This window comes from Halichoeres trimaculatus, unplaced genomic scaffold, assembly GCF_033239565.1.
Source record: "Halichoeres trimaculatus isolate MK-OKI-2021-1 unplaced genomic scaffold, fHalTri1.1 fHalTri1_scaffold_23, whole genome shotgun sequence".
Taxonomy (NCBI): domain Eukaryota; kingdom Metazoa; phylum Chordata; class Actinopteri; order Labriformes; family Labridae; genus Halichoeres; species Halichoeres trimaculatus.
Genome location: NW_027437201.1, coordinates 19,160,234 through 19,177,630, shown reverse-complemented (window position 1 = coordinate 19,177,630; position 17,397 = coordinate 19,160,234). Strand labels below are relative to the sequence as shown.

The 17,397-nt window shown below is 43.5% G+C and overlaps 1 protein-coding gene across 2 annotated transcripts in view; it reads left to right on the top strand.

The window, feature by feature from the left end:
• Positions 1 to 15,797, top strand: part of wnt3 (wingless-type MMTV integration site family, member 3) — a 38,263-nt gene extending 22,466 nt beyond the window's left edge. For both annotated transcript variants that reach the window (XM_074662801.1, XM_074662800.1), the window contains exons 2-4: positions 1,925 to 2,166; positions 7,502 to 7,767; positions 13,422 to 15,797. In XM_074662801.1, the coding sequence (XP_074518902.1) occupies positions 2,040 to 2,166; positions 7,502 to 7,767; positions 13,422 to 13,901 (873 nt within the window). In that variant the 5' untranslated portion in view covers positions 1,925 to 2,039 and the 3' untranslated portion in view covers positions 13,902 to 15,797. The remainder of the gene's footprint in view (positions 1 to 1,924; positions 2,167 to 7,501; positions 7,768 to 13,421) is intronic.
• Positions 15,798 to 17,397: the final 1,600 nt, after the last annotated feature.

Sequence of the window (17,397 nt, the reverse complement as noted above, 5' to 3'; positions counted from 1 at the left end):
TCCCATGACTGAGAGATTAATAGGCAGCAACCAGGCTAGCAGACAGTGTAATTAAGGTCCTTAGTCACCCAGTCACCAGACGGAGTGAAGTCAGCAACACTTGAACTCAGTGATGTTGGTGGGATTGGGATTGGCAGATGAGCTCATGTGGCTGCTTCTGCTTGGGTAAACTCAAGACAAAAACATTAATGGAGATTGATGAGCATGGCATTTCTACTAAATCTGCATGGGAACATCAAATTGGGCAAAACAGTTGGATATGAAAGAGATGAGACTTAAATTTCCTTGTGTAGTCTGCTGTTTTAAAAGTCGACTTTCTCTTTCCATGAGTCAAATAAAAATGTTGACTCGACGTCTCGCAGCTCCCTGCTTCATGGGAATTACAAGTGTCTCCTCATCAGGACAGGAGTTCATCGAGAAACATGAGAGCTGTTTGTTGTGTGTGAGTGTGAATCAAGAAGCTCATCCCAACAAAACAAGTGGCTTATAGCTTCTTATGTGCTCATCATCCATTAAACCAGCTGTAAAAGCAAAACAAACGTAGCTTCATGTCTCAGTGCTTAAGCCCCGCTGGCAAAGCCTGATACCTGTGATCCTCCTGCAACAATGCTCACCTGAGATCAAAACCTGTGTGTAAGGGGAGGGGGGGTGGGTTGTTTGAGGTGGGGGCAGGGTTTAGCCACATGTAGAAAGCAAAAGCGCACATGAGCTGTGAACCTATCTGAGAGGGGATTTTATTCCCTGTGACTTCAATGCTTTGACTTTTGTGTTGGGGTGGGGCACGGCGCTGCACTCATCTGTCAGAGTCAGAGGCTGCTGTGATTGGGTTGCGCCCTGCGGGGGTCCTGAGGTCATCCTGAGTGGCGCTCTGATCTGATCATCGTCAATTGTTCCCTCGTGATCCTCTCATGGCCTCCAGCGCCACGATGTCGGCTCAGACTCGGCAAAGTGTTGGAAAGTCTGGACGGGCTCAGCACACCTTCCAAACCCTGTAAACACCCATATCACACCCTGGTAGCATAAAGCAGTCATCTCTGAAGAATGAAGGCCTGTACGGGAGCATGTTTTTTTAGGATAATAACTTTAATAAATAAATTGGAGTCTGACATCTTCAGTAATTGCATGAGCTCCTGGAAGAAACCGTGCAGCTATGTTCGAGCTTGTCATCACAAAAAGCGTGTTGTAACTTGGACACGGCAAACACCTCATCTCTCCCTTTTTTTTTTATTTCAAGAGAAATAAAAGTAATTAAAATTAATTACCTGAGTGAAACTATAATGGTTTCTGGCATCACAAACTGATCCTGGCTGTCTTGTTGTGATGATTAATCTCTGTTTAGGCACATCTCCATCAGGCGCATTGATTCAGAAATGCTGTTTTCATCCGTCAGCAGCGAGCTCAGCTGTATACACAGTCACTCTGAAAAAAATCAGTAACGGAGACATTACCGCAAATTAATAAAGGATCTGTGCAGGCAGGTGTTTTCATACATCAGAATTAGTGTGAGGGGGCTTTTCCCAAAGCGAGCAGACAAGCTCTGGTGTGTTATCTGTTCAATCAGCAGATCAGTGTACGCTAACAAGTGGAAACACTTTGAGAGCTGGTATTAATCGCTTGTATCCTTGCCCTGAAGTGGGCCTATTTGCCTTCCTGTCCTGGTGGAAGAAAGGTGTCAAATAAACAGCTGTGGATATAAACTTTATACAGCAGATAAGTCGATTTTGTTGCATCATTAAGTATGAAATTAAAAGATTGTTGTGAGGATGAGGAAGGGGGTTTATAACAAGGTAGATAGTAAACATTCAGAGATTTATGAGGCTATCCTGAGAGAACACGTAACATATCTGAAAAGTCTGGTATTGTTAAAAAGTTTGCTTACCTTGTCAAGCACATTCTGATGAACCCATCCCTCTCTGTGTCACAGGTCCCTGGCCCTCGGGCAGCAGTACTCGTCTCTGGGTTCCCAGCCCATCCTCTGTGGTTCCATCCCCGGTCTCGTCCCCAAGCAGCTGCGTTTCTGCCGCAACTACATCGAGATCATGCCAAGTGTTGCAGAAGGAGTGAAGCTGGGGATCCAGGAGTGCCAGCACCAGTTCAGAGGCCGGCGGTGGAACTGCACCACCATCAAGGACAATCTGGCTATCTTTGGTCCTGTGCTGGATAAAGGTAACTAGGGCTTCCACTTTAACACATTAATTAGATTAATTCATTACACTGCAAATACATGCCTTTTAAAAATTAACACGTGATTTACTCATTGGCTGCGAGACATTTCCAGAGCATCTTGAACGATTTTTCAAGACCCAAATAATATTGTTTTCTGTGACTATGTAAACACCAAAACTACCTAAGAGTGGAAAACAGACAAAACTTACTTTGAATAACCGCGACACATCCTCAGTTTGAGCGTGAACTGCCTGAACTTTTCTGATTTGCAGCGTCTCGCTATGTCTCTGTCATCTCACATCTTCTCCCCATATCCACGCTGAGCTCTCATCCAAAGAGCGCACCGCTCTCACCCACAGTAGTTTACGAGCAGGATTTTGATTGACAAGCTCTGCCAGACCCCGCCTCCATAGACGTCAATGGCAGCGAACGCGGACATTTTAATATTTTCCAGTTAAAAAAAATGTGGATTAACAAATCTTCTGTTCTTTGCGTGTTTATTTGATTAGTCATGCACTACAATTTTGTAATGTCCTAGAATTCAAATTCTTTATTTGGGGACTTTAAGCAGATATGCGATTAAAATGAGATTAATTTGATTAATTAATTACAAATTATGTAATTAATTGGATTAATTATTTTAATCGCCTGACAGCACTAAAGGTAACACTTGCAAGTTCTGTGTTTTATGCATATACATAACAAATTAATGATTGTCCATACTACATGTGAATGTAGTCTGGTGAATCTGGAAGTAATTGGCTTTTTATTTTTACAGCTAGTAGGACACCACCTCCATATTATCCAAATATAGTAAAAAAAAAAAAAAAAAGGAAATTGGTGGTTTTTATGGGCTTTAATGAAGTTGTAGAGGTAAACACCTCTTCTACAACTAGAAGTGACAAAATTTACCACTGTTTCTTTCTCATCACTCCACTTCTATCTCACAGACTGTCTAACGTTAGTGTTGTTGTATTGTAGTTGAAATGCAAACTTCTTCCAGTAGATGGTGGTAATTCACCAAAACCTGCCACCTGCATAGAGAAACAGCATTAGCGCCATGCATTGTAGGAAACAGTACGAGAAATTTTCTTGGATCATCAGGACATCCAGGGATTTTGCAAGTTTTCACGTACTGCCTACTACATACTGAATTTCAGCCAGAATAGTCGGCACTGCTAGTGTAGTAGGTGGTTTGGAAAACAGCCCCCGTCTTTGAAAGTAGGTTGTATAGTCAAGGCTATTGCAAGCTGTTACAAAACGTAGCATTAAAGAGATTTCCCCCTCGGGCTCAGCACTGCCTGTTCTCCAGGCTCTGCTGACAAACGCTTAACCAGGGCAATTACAATAATATACACCTTTCCTGGCTGCAGTGAGAAATGAGCGCAGGTACAAGCACTGACACATTATTCAGCCGCCATCCATCTTAACCTTCAATATCACATTTGTCTTCAGAGTCAGCTTCTCCTTTTTTTTCAGTTTGCCCAACCATGTTTACACTCTCACATGAAAGAGGGTCAGCGCGGTAAATCTATCAGCGTTGCTTGACGCGTACAGCTGATATACTGGGGACATCCATCAGGCGCTTCACACGTAGAATACTAATTGTAAGAAGTTCAACGCCAACTTTGTGCTTTAAAAACAATCGCCCTGAACCTGACAGTGGGACACAATAGGCACAGGTGTCCCGCTCAAGGCCTTGTTCTGCCAAATTACAAAGGTAGAAGTTTGTGTGTTGATAGCACTGCTTCTGATTGGAAATGAATTACCCTGAATGTCAGAGGGGAGGGAATCCGGGCAGAAATGGGCAGTGTGAGCAGTCCAAGCTCCTCAGTCAAATAAAAGGGAAAAGGGAGGCCAAATGAGATTACGGGCAATAGAAAAGGGCCGGGGGGCTCCGCTCAACCCCTACTGTGCATGAAGACCAGTGCGTGCCTCACACAGTCCAGCTCCCACGGACGCCCCATTCACACGCCCTTTTGACTCTGTCATGAAAACAGGCTGAAAGGGGATCTCTCAGACCCGAGTCCGGGTGTGCACTTTGGGAAAAGGAGTTAAAGGAAGGAAGTAAGGTAGGAAGGAAACAGAGCCTTCAACTTCAGGGGGAGTTAAATGGAAAAGTTTGAGAGCTACCGATCGCCACTAGCAGCCACCTCTCGCTGGCCATGCTGGGTGATGCCTGGAGGAAGTGGGGGTTGCGGTCCTGTTGTGGGTGGTGGTGTATGGGATTTCAGCTCAGGGTGTTGGCAGAGGGGTGGCTGGAGAGAGAAGGGTGGGGGTTGGTGGTGGGGTTAGGGAGTTTAGGGAATGCCAGCTCCGGGCAGAGCGGGGCTGTGGGGGCGCGAGTCGCTGGGCCCTTTGTGTGGATAATACAGTGTGACACAAGGGAAACAAAGGCGGATTGATGGGCCCAGCAGGTAGCAGGAGCAGCGCTAGCCTTGGCTAACAGCCAGAGCACCAGGGGCCCAGGGCTCACAGGCCCCTGTTGTGGAGGGCACAGAGAGGCTTGCCAGGGCGAGCGGGGATGCCGAACCTGAGGACTGTGTGTTGTCCAATCATGGAAGGATTCGCTGCGGATTTAGACCAAAACCTTTGACTAAGAAGGACAGCGGAAGATACAGAGTCCTGTTAGTGCTGCTGTTTCGATCTAAGAGGCTTTTCCTAAACTACATTTTTACAGTTTATGAAGTTTAGATTTTCAGTATCTGCGAGACATCTTAGATACACACGATCAGGCTGACCTTTCATCCTGTAACTCAATGCATGCAGACACCATAGACGGTATTTGAGCTGTCAGAATATCAGATTTGACCTTTGACCTACCATGACCCCAAAAACCATAAAAACATTACTGTGATATGGCTTTCTTTCCTTCACCTCTGGCTCACTCTGACTTCTTGGACAAGACAACAAGGTATTGAGGATGCTTCTTCTGCTTCCTCTTTCCTAACTCCCTTTTACTTGGTGGCGAATGGCAACAAGCATAAAGACCCACTTCTGCCCCCAAATATTCCCCCCAAAATTACCACAAGCAAATTTTTAGCAAAATATCAATATTTCTTTGTTGTTCCGTTGACTCAACTTTGAATCTGAGAGTAGGGACAAGAGGTAAAGAGATGTAGGGGTTGGCTTATCCCCAGATTTCTGCTTAAGTTAGCTCTCAATCAATATAAACTAACTAGTATAACTAGTTCCAGATTAAGAAGCATAGCTAAGTTAAAGGGACTGCGAGAACTTTGAAAGTGATCTTGAAAAGTTTGGTTTGACAACGACCCACCAACTGATGACGTTTAGTAGTGAGAAGAGAGATGTGAGTTTTTCTCTGCTGAAAACGATTTCTGTGATTAATTTTGTAGTGATGGTGGACACTGGAGCCTAACTGTCTGACAAAAAAAGGACAGAGAGCAAAAGAAAGATAATCAGGAGAGTGATAGAGCACGAGCTAAAGGCTAAAACATGGGTTAGCTGGGTTAGTTAGTCTGTTTGTGCTAATGCTCATTCCAACCCACAGTCAGCAGTTATTCTGCAGTGGTCTGTTCAAACATGAGAGTCTATCAATAAAATGAAGAGTGAGGTTACGTTAGCTCTGCTTGGTGAGGTTGGAGTTGGTAGATGAGCCCTGGTAGAACATAACCAGGATTTACTAGCGTTACACGATACAGACACATCTCAAAGCACCAAGCTGTGAGTAGAGCTAAATGTAGCTGGCTACTACACAATGGTACAAACTGACAAAGTTTTCTTGTAGTCACATTTCAAACCGCTCCGCTACCTGGCATTGTATCTGGTAAAAGTTGTCTTGATCAAAGAAAAGTAGAGTTAAAAAGTCTGATCTCCATTCATTTCCAAACCAAACACATGCCTTGTTAAAAGTCATGTCTTTACCACAGTGTACTAGAGACTCTGGGCCAAAAGGTGTCCAAAAGGTGTCCCTGCCACTCCTCAGTCTTCAAAGTCCCTTTAATGTAGCTGTGAAAGCAAGTGGAATAGTGGGTAATAAACAACCATTAAACAAACTTTGCTTTACCAAAGTCAGGCAACATTTTTCAGGAAGTGTGCCCCAAAATACGCCCAGTTTTAAAGTGAACTCAACCCTAATTGGGCTCTTTATTAAGAAGACCTTGCTGTTGCAAGAAGATGTTAAAGTAATGTGTAAAATCATGAACTTAATTTGAAAATTTGTGCTCTCAAATGTAAGGAGCAGAGTCCGTTTTTTGCAAACGTGTACTGACTTTTCATTTGCAACCAGTGGACTCGCCCCCTGCTGGTCTCTGGAAATAATGCAAGTCTTAAAGGCATAACTCCTCTCCTTTCTGTTACTTACTTTATTCATTCTCTGAGTTAAACATCCAAATATCATCTAAATTCACATCAGAATGAAAAATAAAAAGCCAGAAAGTGAAATAAGATTCTTGTTTTGTTGTTTTTCTGTCAGACAAATAAGGTCAGGACATAGAACCAGACCCCAGCCAAACATCTGTAAGCCCGTCTTGTGCTTATAAAGTATTATAATTGAGTCCTGAAAGACTTATTGGCAGTTGAATTGATGAGGAATTTCTGGCTTTAGCAGCCGTTGTGGTCTGAAAAATATGGGTTTGATACTTTGGTTGTGTTCATACAAATTTAAAAAATCCCACAATAGTGAATAGCAGAAACCACACAGCGCTCATAAAGAGGAGAAGGCACTGCTTCAGGACAGCTCTCCGTACTTCAGAGTGTGTTTGTTCCACGGCTCTCTGAGTGTAACGGTGAGCCACGGTAAGTGTGCTGTGATTGTGAAACAATGGTGTCTGGTTACATAATAAGCTGTTGCCTTCAAAGGAGGTGTAACTCCATCCCAGAGCGTCAGAAAGAAACAGGCCGACACGCTGTTAGGTTTCAGCAGAGGCCTTGGGCTCCGAGCGGTGACGGGTTGGAGAAAGAGGAGGGGGGTGACAACATTCCTGAAACACTATCCAGATGCAAAGCAGCACACCTCAGGGATGACAGGGGGTCACTGAGATCCTGCTGAGAGTAAGGCTCTGCTGACACAACCACAATGGGCTGATGTCACTGTGGGGACTCAGCTTTAAGGCTCCTTCATTTGTCCTACATCTGCAGAGGATGGTGAACACTCAGATCTGTGTGCACATGAAATTAAGGTTTCCTGTCGGTGATGGCCCCGTGTGTTCCTTCTCAAGGATGAAACGTTGTGTTAAAAGGTTATTGCTCGAAGGTATCCCTGTCAGTGAGTCTGTCTGGGTGTTGGCAGCAATACAAACTGCCTTGTATGCGTTCAAAGATTGACACTCTGTTTTTCCCCATCCTTCTGTCTGTCTTCATTCGTCTTTTCCAGCAACCAGGGAGTCAGCGTTTGTCCACGCCATAGCTTCTGCAGGCGTAGCGTTTGCAGTGACTCGCTCCTGCGCTGAGGGAACGTCCACCATGTGCGGCTGTGATTCTCACCACAAGGGTCCTCCAGGAGAGGGCTGGAAGTGGGGTGGCTGCAGCGAGGACGCAGAGTTCGGGGTGCTGGTGTCCAGGGAGTTCGCAGACGCCAGAGAGAATCGTCCTGACGCTCGCTCTGCAATGAACCGGCACAACAACGAGGCAGGACGCTCGGTAAACACATCTTAATACTACAACACCCATCAGTGAATGTTTTTCACCAAAACTCACTTATGAGGACACCAGGACATGACACCCACATGTGACAGCTCAGGTCCAAGACTGCAGACATTAATCTCCTGCCGTCACAGCCTTCAGTCTTCTGGGAAGGTTTCCCACAAGATTTTGGAACCTGGCTGCAGGGATTTGCTCCCATTCAGCCACAAGAACATTAGAGAGGTCCAACAGTGATGTGACAAAGCCTGGCTCACAGTCTGTAATCCAGTTCATCCAAAAGGTGTTGGGATAGAGGAGAAGTCAGGGTTTTGTGTGTGTCAGTCAAATCTCTCCACGTTTACTGACTCAGATCCTTAGTTTATACTGGGATACAGTAGGGGTATAAAAATGTTATATATCAGGATTTTTTCTTTGAAAATTTTTAAAGTTGGATTCTTTGTCATTTTTTTCTTTTAATTTGAATTCTTTATTTTTGTCTTAGTTTATAAACTGGATTGGAAAAAAGTTACCACTTTTCTCCAGCAGGGGGTGAAATGTTTCTCTCTGACTCAAGTGATGTGCATTTTATGGGAAAATATGGCTCCTGATATAGTCTGTAGACATCATCATCATCATCATTTAACTTTTTCACTTGGTCTGGTGTTAAAAAAACAAACTAAAAATCATAAAAATCACAAATATTGAAGAATCGCAACTTAAACCAAATCAGCCCTCAAAAGTTTGTAATAGAACTGAATCACAAGAATAGCATATCATCCCAGCCCAAGGACACATACAAAAGCCCTGTTTCCACCAAGCACCTTAGTTCGGTTCATCTCAGCACAGCACGCATTTTCCCAAAGTTACCACTGACTAATTCGGGAACAGATCTTTGAATAATCGAGATGAGCCGTCCCACTCTTTGGGACCCTTCCATAGTGCTAGAACAAACCGATCTGATCCCGGAAGGTGGAGCTACAATTTTGCAGACCGTTGATTGGTCGAAATTAGACATGTATGGATCAATCGGTGCTGATTTCCTTAATTTGGAGGATCGTTGATCGGCCCATTCTTAGATATGAAACTGATCTTATATACTTGTAGGAAGGTCTGACAGCCAGCCATTGTTGCTTTTTGCTCTGAGACCTAAAGCTCAGGACACTTTATTGGTTGTTCAAGTTAAAACATAAAGATTTTATTGTTTCAAAGGTGTTGTTCAATGATTTTCAATAAAATAAGAATGGAGCATTGAAGGCATTTGCTGTCAGTTATAAAAAATGAAAAATAAAAATCAGTATCGGCCCAAAACGATATCGACAGGTTAGGCTTTTGAAAGATGGTGACCAGTGGTGACCAGTGATTGGCCAGAAAATTGTGATCAGTGCATCCCTGGCCAAAAGAATCGTCACTTACTGGGCGACAGCAGTGATATTTCTCCTGGTGGCACACAGCCTTCTCTGAAACACAGCGTGATTTGTAAGAAAGAGCCACATGGAAATCACAGAGGACGAATTGCTGGATGTTGGATTTATTTGCAGGGTACACTGTGTTGCGCTGCTATGGCGTCACGCTGTTATTCAACTGATACAGCTATTGGCATTCAGCTTATACACCGCCTACCACCAGGGGGCACTGTTGGCTGTGGCAAACAGGACCAGGCTTAAACGAGCTAGCCTGTACCAAACCGTACTCATCTTAACCGCAATGCTTGGTGGAAACGGGCTAAAGAAACTCAGTAGACTCATGAGCTCAGAATTTACTGCAAAAAACTGAAATCTTATCAAGTGTTTTTGTCTCATTTTAAGTAAAAATTGTCTAATATACTTGATATCAGTCAAAAAATTGCTTGAAACAAGAATAATGTCTTAATACAACGTTTCTCTTGTTCCATTACCAGTGGCGTTTTCTCCCGGAGGCCAAGGGAAGCCATGCTTCCTCACTTTTTTTCAGACTGTAGCAGTGTTTTAATGAAAATACTCCTTTATAACAGTTTCGATAATTCTTCCGTGTTTCGTCACTGTCCTCTCTTCCTTATTTCTCTCCTCTACTTATTGAGCATTTTACGATGTGTAAAAACAGCGCCCTCCTAAATGTTATGCTGTGAATAAGTGGTGAAAATATGATACTGCACGCTGTTGTCCGCAAGGAAGCCAAGCAGAGTTGGCATCCCTTGGTGAAAAAAAAAAGAATGATTAACCAATCAGATGAGGCTGCGGTCATGACACTGCTCACCTGTGATTGACCAAGACTGTGTCAATGGAAGCCACCCTGTCTTTGGCCTCAAACCAATCAAATCACAGTATCGTCATCATCAAGCCACTGAATGAAATCAGGGAGGTTAGCACATTAGCAGTGTGCATGAAGCGGCCGGTTGTGCGTTTAAGTGGGCGGTTGAGTAAATAAATAAGACATTTAAGCTAAGTCAAGGGGACGATGTACGTGTGTGAATGAGTGAGTGAGGGTGGGAGAGTGAAAGGGCGTGTGTCGGTGTTCAAAGTAAGTAAAATGAGCGCTCTCTGGGCACTCTAACAGGTCATTCCATTACATGAAAAAGCGATATACAAGCTGCAACAAAGTCTTTTATGTACCCCACTCCCTAAAAATCATACAGATTAGAGGCTTTGTCTCACTTGGCTTCCTCAAAAAAAATCCCCACGCCACGCCACTGTCCATTACAAGCAATTCAGACCTCATTATAGTTTTTAAAAAACTTGAAATAAGACATTTTTCTGGACTGGTCAGGTGAATGTGGCTCATATTAAGTCTAAAAAGACATTTTCTACTGAAAATAAGACAAAAACACTTTATAAGATTTCAATTTTTTGCAGTGTTTGATGGTATGTGTGTGTGTGGCGCAGACAGCAGGTTGATCATACTTGACCTGAGGGAGTGAGCTGATGAGGAAAGGTGGACTAGTTCAGCCGTGTAATGTTGTAATGAATAAGGGGGAAGAGTTTAGGATTCTGGATCCCTTATGTAACAGGGAGCCGGTGGAGGGGTCGGGATGTTGAGGTGTTACGAGACCAGTGAAAAGTTCAAGGCGGTGGTTTATATATTGTAAAATCCAGGTGTTTGTATACTAATCTGCTCCTGGAGTGCAAGATAACTTTACATACTAATGTGCAATGATATACTTCAGTTTGCAATTTGGCGAGGGATGTTTAAGAGAATATAAATCACAAATTAACCAGTACAAAAACTTTCTTTCACCTTGTCTTAACCTTCTGTCACAAACTGCACCGTGGATCGAAAGCACAATGAATCAAACAAGTTGTGCTTTGAGTCGTAGCCTCAGGATGAATCTGTGCTGAGATGCTGTAAATAATGGACAATCACCTTCTTGTCTTCCAAAGAAAGAGCTGGTTTCAGTAACTTTTCTGTTTGAGGTTACTAATTGTTCATTTGATGGCCCGGGATTTGGTATCTGACTTGTCTGCACATCTCTTCGTTTCGACCTTGACTTTGAATGACTGGTTAATTACTCACCCAAGCATCACCTCCCTCCCCTCCGTGCCCCTCACACCTTGCTTTTCATGCCTTGCATCCCAATGAAAAATTCCCTGCCAGTCAAATAACCTGAGTGAGTTGAGGGGGAAAAGAAGGAAATCAGCTCTGACTTAAAACATCACTGGCTGCTGTCACCGCTCGGAGAAAACAGACTCCCCGGCTGCTCGCTGAGGGGCAAATGGAAGGACCACACGGCAACAAGCAGGCCTTTGAAGTGAGCACACAGGAGCAGCCGGGGAGAGGGAAGGAGCACAGGAGCTGAACAGCAGCTCTGTCAGGAGTTTCTCATCCACCTGGCCCTCTCACGCTCTTTTATTTAGCCCCGAGGGCCTCTGGGACTTGATGTTGGCATGACAAGCTCACAGTGTGATGTCACTAGTCCGATCAGCCCCCACCCCTGCGCTCCCCTTCCTCACCCAGAGGTGCCCCAACCACCTGCCTTCCGCCGCAGCTGGGGGATTTCTGCAGCTAAATATAGCTGTTGAATTAAAGCACAACAAAATCAAAACACAAAGGTAAAACGTGCCCCACGGCGGCACAGTCATGGTGTGAGCCAGTGACTTCAGAGGGAATTAGCAGCAGCGCTGAGCCTCTGTGCTTCACAGCTGCATGACACTTAAATAAATTGCAGCCAGTGGCAAATTGTTTTTCTTGGCCTGCTCTGCGGCTCTTTAGTGGTTTCGTTAGTCTGGGTAACTGAATTTCCTGTAAATATCTGACCATAAAATTCCAAGAGATCTGACTTGGTGGTGGTGAATGACTTTGACTGTGAGTCATCAAATTAAGGCCGGCTCATTTCAGTCGATTAAAGAGATAATACGCTCAAAAAACACGGTTTCAAGTATGAAACTTGGCAACAAAGTGGAAGGAGAACAAAAGGACGCAGCTAAAGAATCAAAAGTCCCTGACTCCTCACCACACTGCTTCAAAACTCCTCAGAAAAAAAGCATAGCCTTCAGTTTCTGGCAAAGACACATCCAAAGAACATATTATACAACAGTACATCCATTCAACAACGGCATGTTTTGGACAGTAAAAGTATCCGTTAAAAGATAAAATCAGGTTTATTTCTGTCCAGATGTGGCTGCTGAAGCTCAGATCGGAGTTCATCAGAGTACAAAGATTACTATTTTGGATTTCTGGCTCCATAGACCTGGAAAGAAGCTAAGCAATAGCTGTCATTCTTCCCTCATGGGTCTGGATTAAAAGATTCCTCTCTAGCCACTCTCTTTAAAGGGGCTGTCAGGAGTCTGGAAGTGATCTTGAAAAAGATTCTCTTCTAGATATATGCATGACCGTTATCCACACTGTAAAATGAGATTATCAGCACCAATATTACTGGTTACAGGTTATTTTAAATTGCTACTTCTTAGCTTCCAGTTTGGGTCGTCCAGGATCGGACTGTTCTGCGGCACATCTAGGTCTCTATGACAACACCACGCCAGCTGACAAAGCTAAGGGCTAATTAGCCTTTAAGCTGTTTGTGCTAATGTTCATTCCAACCCATAATCAGCAGTTATTCTGCAGTGGTCTGTTCAAACTTGAGAGTCTATCAATTAAATGAAGAGTGAGGTTACGTTAGCTCTGCTTGGTAGATGACTGGCAGGACATTACCAGGATTTACTAACGTTACACATTACAGACATGTTTTAGAGCAGTGAGCTGCCAGCTGTGCTAAATATAAACAGCTACTAAATGACTTACAAACTTACAATGTTAACTTGTCAGTGTTGGAGCACCAGGCTGCCGATAGCGCTCGTATAACCGGCTACTACAACATCTGCTTGATGTCACGTTTCAAACCATAGCGCTTCATAACTGTACTAATAAAGTCCTCACCTCAGCGTGTTGTATCCAGTAAAAAGTTGTCTTGGACAAAGAAAATTTATTTTGATCCGATCCCCATATAATTCCAAAACAAACACACACCTCACTGAAGGTAATTTATGACCCCAAAGCATCTTTAAGGATCACAGTCATTGATTGAAAAGTCTATATAAATCAGTGTGTTGTCTGCACAGCTGTTAAAAGCAACGCACAGGTTGAACAAAAGTGGGCCGAGAAACAAACCCTGAGGAACTCCACTTGTCAAGGGAATGTCAGATTAGAGATTTCATTCCAGAAGGTCAAAGCATATATGAAAAGTTTTTGTCCTCTGTCTGCAGACCATCCTGGACCACATGCACCTGCGCTGTAAATGTCACGGCCTGTCCGGAAGCTGTGAGGTGAAGACGTGTTGGTGGGCGCAGCCAGACTTCCGCATGCTGGGCGACTACCTAAAGGACAAGTACGACAGCGCCTCGGAGATGGTGGTGGAGAAGCACCGCGAGTCCCGAGGCTGGGTGGAGACACTGCGGGTCAAGTACAACTTCTTCAAGCACCCCACCGAGCGGGACCTGGTGTACTACGAGGGCTCGCCAAACTTCTGCGAGCCCAACCCAGAGACCGGCTCTTTTGGGACGCGTGACCGAGCCTGCAACGTGTCGTCGCACGGCATCGAGGGCTGCGACCTGCTGTGCTGCGGCCGCGGTCACAACACCCGGACTGAGAAACGCAAAGAGAAGTGTCACTGCATCTTCCACTGGTGCTGCTACGTCAGCTGTCAGGAGTGTGTGCGCGTGTACGACGTGCACACGTGCAAATGAGAAACGTCTGTGCTCTCAGAAAAACAGACTGCTGGACTACAAGTACTTCCTGCCCAACATTCCCTGCAACTCCCTGTTTCCTGCTTCTGCACGACTCCCTTACTCCCCCAAACATCAGAATTCATCGGCACACTCAGGCTTTCAATGGGTGATGGCTCATCAGTCATGGATGCTTCTTTACCTTTTTGTAGAATCTTCCAAACCACTTTGTTTCCATAACATCTGACCAGAAAGTACGGGAGGAAGCTCGAGTTGTGCCCTTGATCCTTTCCCTGCAGCATCGGACCACCCCTACCCCGTCCTTCTTCGCCACTTCCCTCCCTTCCTGTCTTTATTTATTTCCCCCTCCATGCCAGCACAAAGTTTGTGGCATGTACAGTAACACTTTTTACCTGTGAGATTAATGCAGTACGAAAAAAAGACTCTCTTTGCTTTTGAACAGAAAGCACCTTCTAACTAACACCTCATGTCTCCGGCTTGTCTGGCTGGTTTACTTTTGTTTTTGTGTGTTTTTTTTTAAACTAAACCAACCTCTACAAGCATCACTTAGCCCTAAGTGAAACTGAACACAGCCCCAGGAAACCATCACTTTGTAACTACTGAACTGAACTGAACTGAAAACAGCAGGCAGGTGTTGGAAGCTGCCACAGTCCTGTCTCTATCTTTCTTTTTTTTTTTTTTTTTTGTAAACTACTGAGCTGATGAAACCCTCAGTGTTGCTGACTGACTCTGCCGCACCAGTCAACAGAGGAGCCTGGAAGATATATGCTACAGCCTGATTTTATAGCCCCGCATTTCTGAAATATTACCATCGGGCTGGGACTGGAGGTATGCAGCATGTGTGTGAACAAGCATGCTCATTCCACTAACGAACAAATGTATGCACTATTCAGCGAGACGGAGCTCCAGGTGGGGAAGATCTCAGCAATGTTTATGCGAGCTAGCTGCTCTTATGAAAAAGAAACGACTTTGTTCTCCATTTGAGGGCAACACCAACATGTAAATTGCTCACGATTTAAATTTCACGTCTTTCAATCTGAGGGGTGATCATGAGAACAACGTAGCTTACTCATTCAAGGTTTAGCATGCTTAATATGGAGGATCTTGTATCTAACACTTCATGAATCCATCAGGTCCATTGTAGAGCTGTTTGTCTGAACAAATCTGTTTTATCATGATTAAAAAAAGAAAAGAAAAAGGGGACAAGTGATGACATGTGGAGGGCGCCGTGTTGGAATCTGATTGGCTGTCACTTCCTCCATTCCTTCTCTGTGTTTTCCCACATTTAGACGGATGACAGAGACGTTTAGGACGCTGATTTATCGACTTCTGTCAACTCAAAATGAACCACGCATATCTGTTTTGATTTCAAGGATGACCACACTGAAAATTGCTAAAATTAAACCCTCAAGTGCATGAATGATTTTGGAGTGAACAATAGACTTCCTGATTTCAGGAACGCTGGGAAACCATCAGGATGATTTATGTGCACAAGATGTGTGAATGTGCTCGAGCACTGGCAGCCAGCGACAAACCGAAGTGAATCAAATATTTCAGAAACGGTTAAAGATCTCCACACGGCATGTTCCAACAGCCCCACTTGCTCCCCTTCAATTATACTCAACAACAGAAGTACCCTGTAGTGTTTAGGCTGTCCTCTCTTTGTGACATAGCTTAGCATTGTGTCATCTCCTTCACAGATACCCCCCCTGAACCCAATACCCCCCTCCCTACCTGGGCCTACCTTTCTGTGTTCAGTCCCTCCCCCCTCCCACTTCTCCCGCTATATCCAAAGTTTTGTACAAATGTTTTAAAGTGAATAATTCCCTTTTTATTTTATAATCGTAAATGTTATGTTTTTATAAATATTATTTATTATACAATGTATATATCTGTATGACTGAACTAAGATTATATATTTGAAGAACAAAACGGTGTCTGGTTTTTATTTTAGCCACATACAGAATGAACCACGCTCATGATGTTTCAGATGATGGAAGAAATTAAGTTCTTCTGCAGGTTCACTGCAAAAAACTGAAATCTTATCAAGTGTTTTTGTCTTTTTTTAAGTAAAAATTGTCTTATTATACTTGATATAAGCCACTTTCAACTTATCCATCCAGAAAAATGTCTTCAGAGTACAAAAATGAGGTTTGAATCGCTTGTAACTAGTATAAAAAATCTGCCAATGGAACAAGAAAAAATTGCTTGAAAATTTCCTTGAGACTAGAACAATGTCTTAATACAAGTAACTTTTCTCTTGTTCCATTGGCAGAATTTTTTTACTTGTTACAAGCAATTCAGACCTCATTTTCGTTCTTAAATAACTTTAAACGAGACATTTTTCTGGATTGGTCATGTGAATTTGGCTCATATTGAGTCTAAAAAGGAATTTTCTACTGAAAATAAGACAAAAACACTGGATAAGATTTCAGTTTTTGCAGTGTTTTATCTGGATCATTTACAGGTAAGTGGTGCAACAACTTGTCCTGCAATCCAGACACTGGGTACGTTGGCATGCAGTCAATATTCCGAGTTCTGAAACATTCACGATAACTCGTTTACATGCGTGAGCAATCAAAGTTTTTCCTTTTTACATAGTTCATCAATCAAAACAGCGATGCACGGCAAACGTCGTGGCTCAATGCAGGTCATTTCAGCTTTGTCTTGCTGTATCCATAGCAACAGCAACAACAACAACAACAGCAGCAGCACAGAGGACTTCCTGTACTCAAAAACAAAGATTTCTTGCGAACATGAACATGCGGAGAACACAAATTAATGTTGCTTTGGATGGGGATGTCCAATAGGCATATACATGACCAAATATTCAGGTTAGAAAAGGAGTAACCCTGGGGTGTTTTTCGGGTTTTTCAAAAGGGTTATTGGTGTGCAACCAGATTGTTGCTAATATTCTGAATATGAAAGGGTTAATGACTTCATGTAAACACAACCACTGTCAGCAGAGCAGGTGAGAGCATCTCTGAGCTGCTGATCTCCACAAAGTCACTTCAACCAAAGCTGAGACGTTTCTGAGTAAAGGTGAGTCAAAGCTCTGAAAGCTGACTGAGGATACAAATGTCAACAGGAATGACCAAACCTTATCTTCAAAGTGTCTTAAGCGCAAAATCAAATTGTCAATTCATTATGAATGGTGAGGCTGATAAGAATTCATTGTAATGAAATGCTAACAATATGGATGATGTTCAGTGAACGGGTGGTCATGCAGATTAGAACCACCTGTTCCCCATACATGATCCCTCACATTGGTATCAATTAATTAATTAATTCTGGAAAACATTCCCACAGTTTAAAAAAATGTTTTTAAAGAGAAGCATACAAATGTTTCTTCTGAACAATTTCCATGAAAACAGCAAAACCAGCAATGTCTCATTCTCCGTGCCATGGAGCTCAATTGATGTCCAAAAATTATTAAAAGCCCATCAGCCGTTGTACTGGTTGACATGTCCTTTCAGCAGCAGGCAGACACACTGTA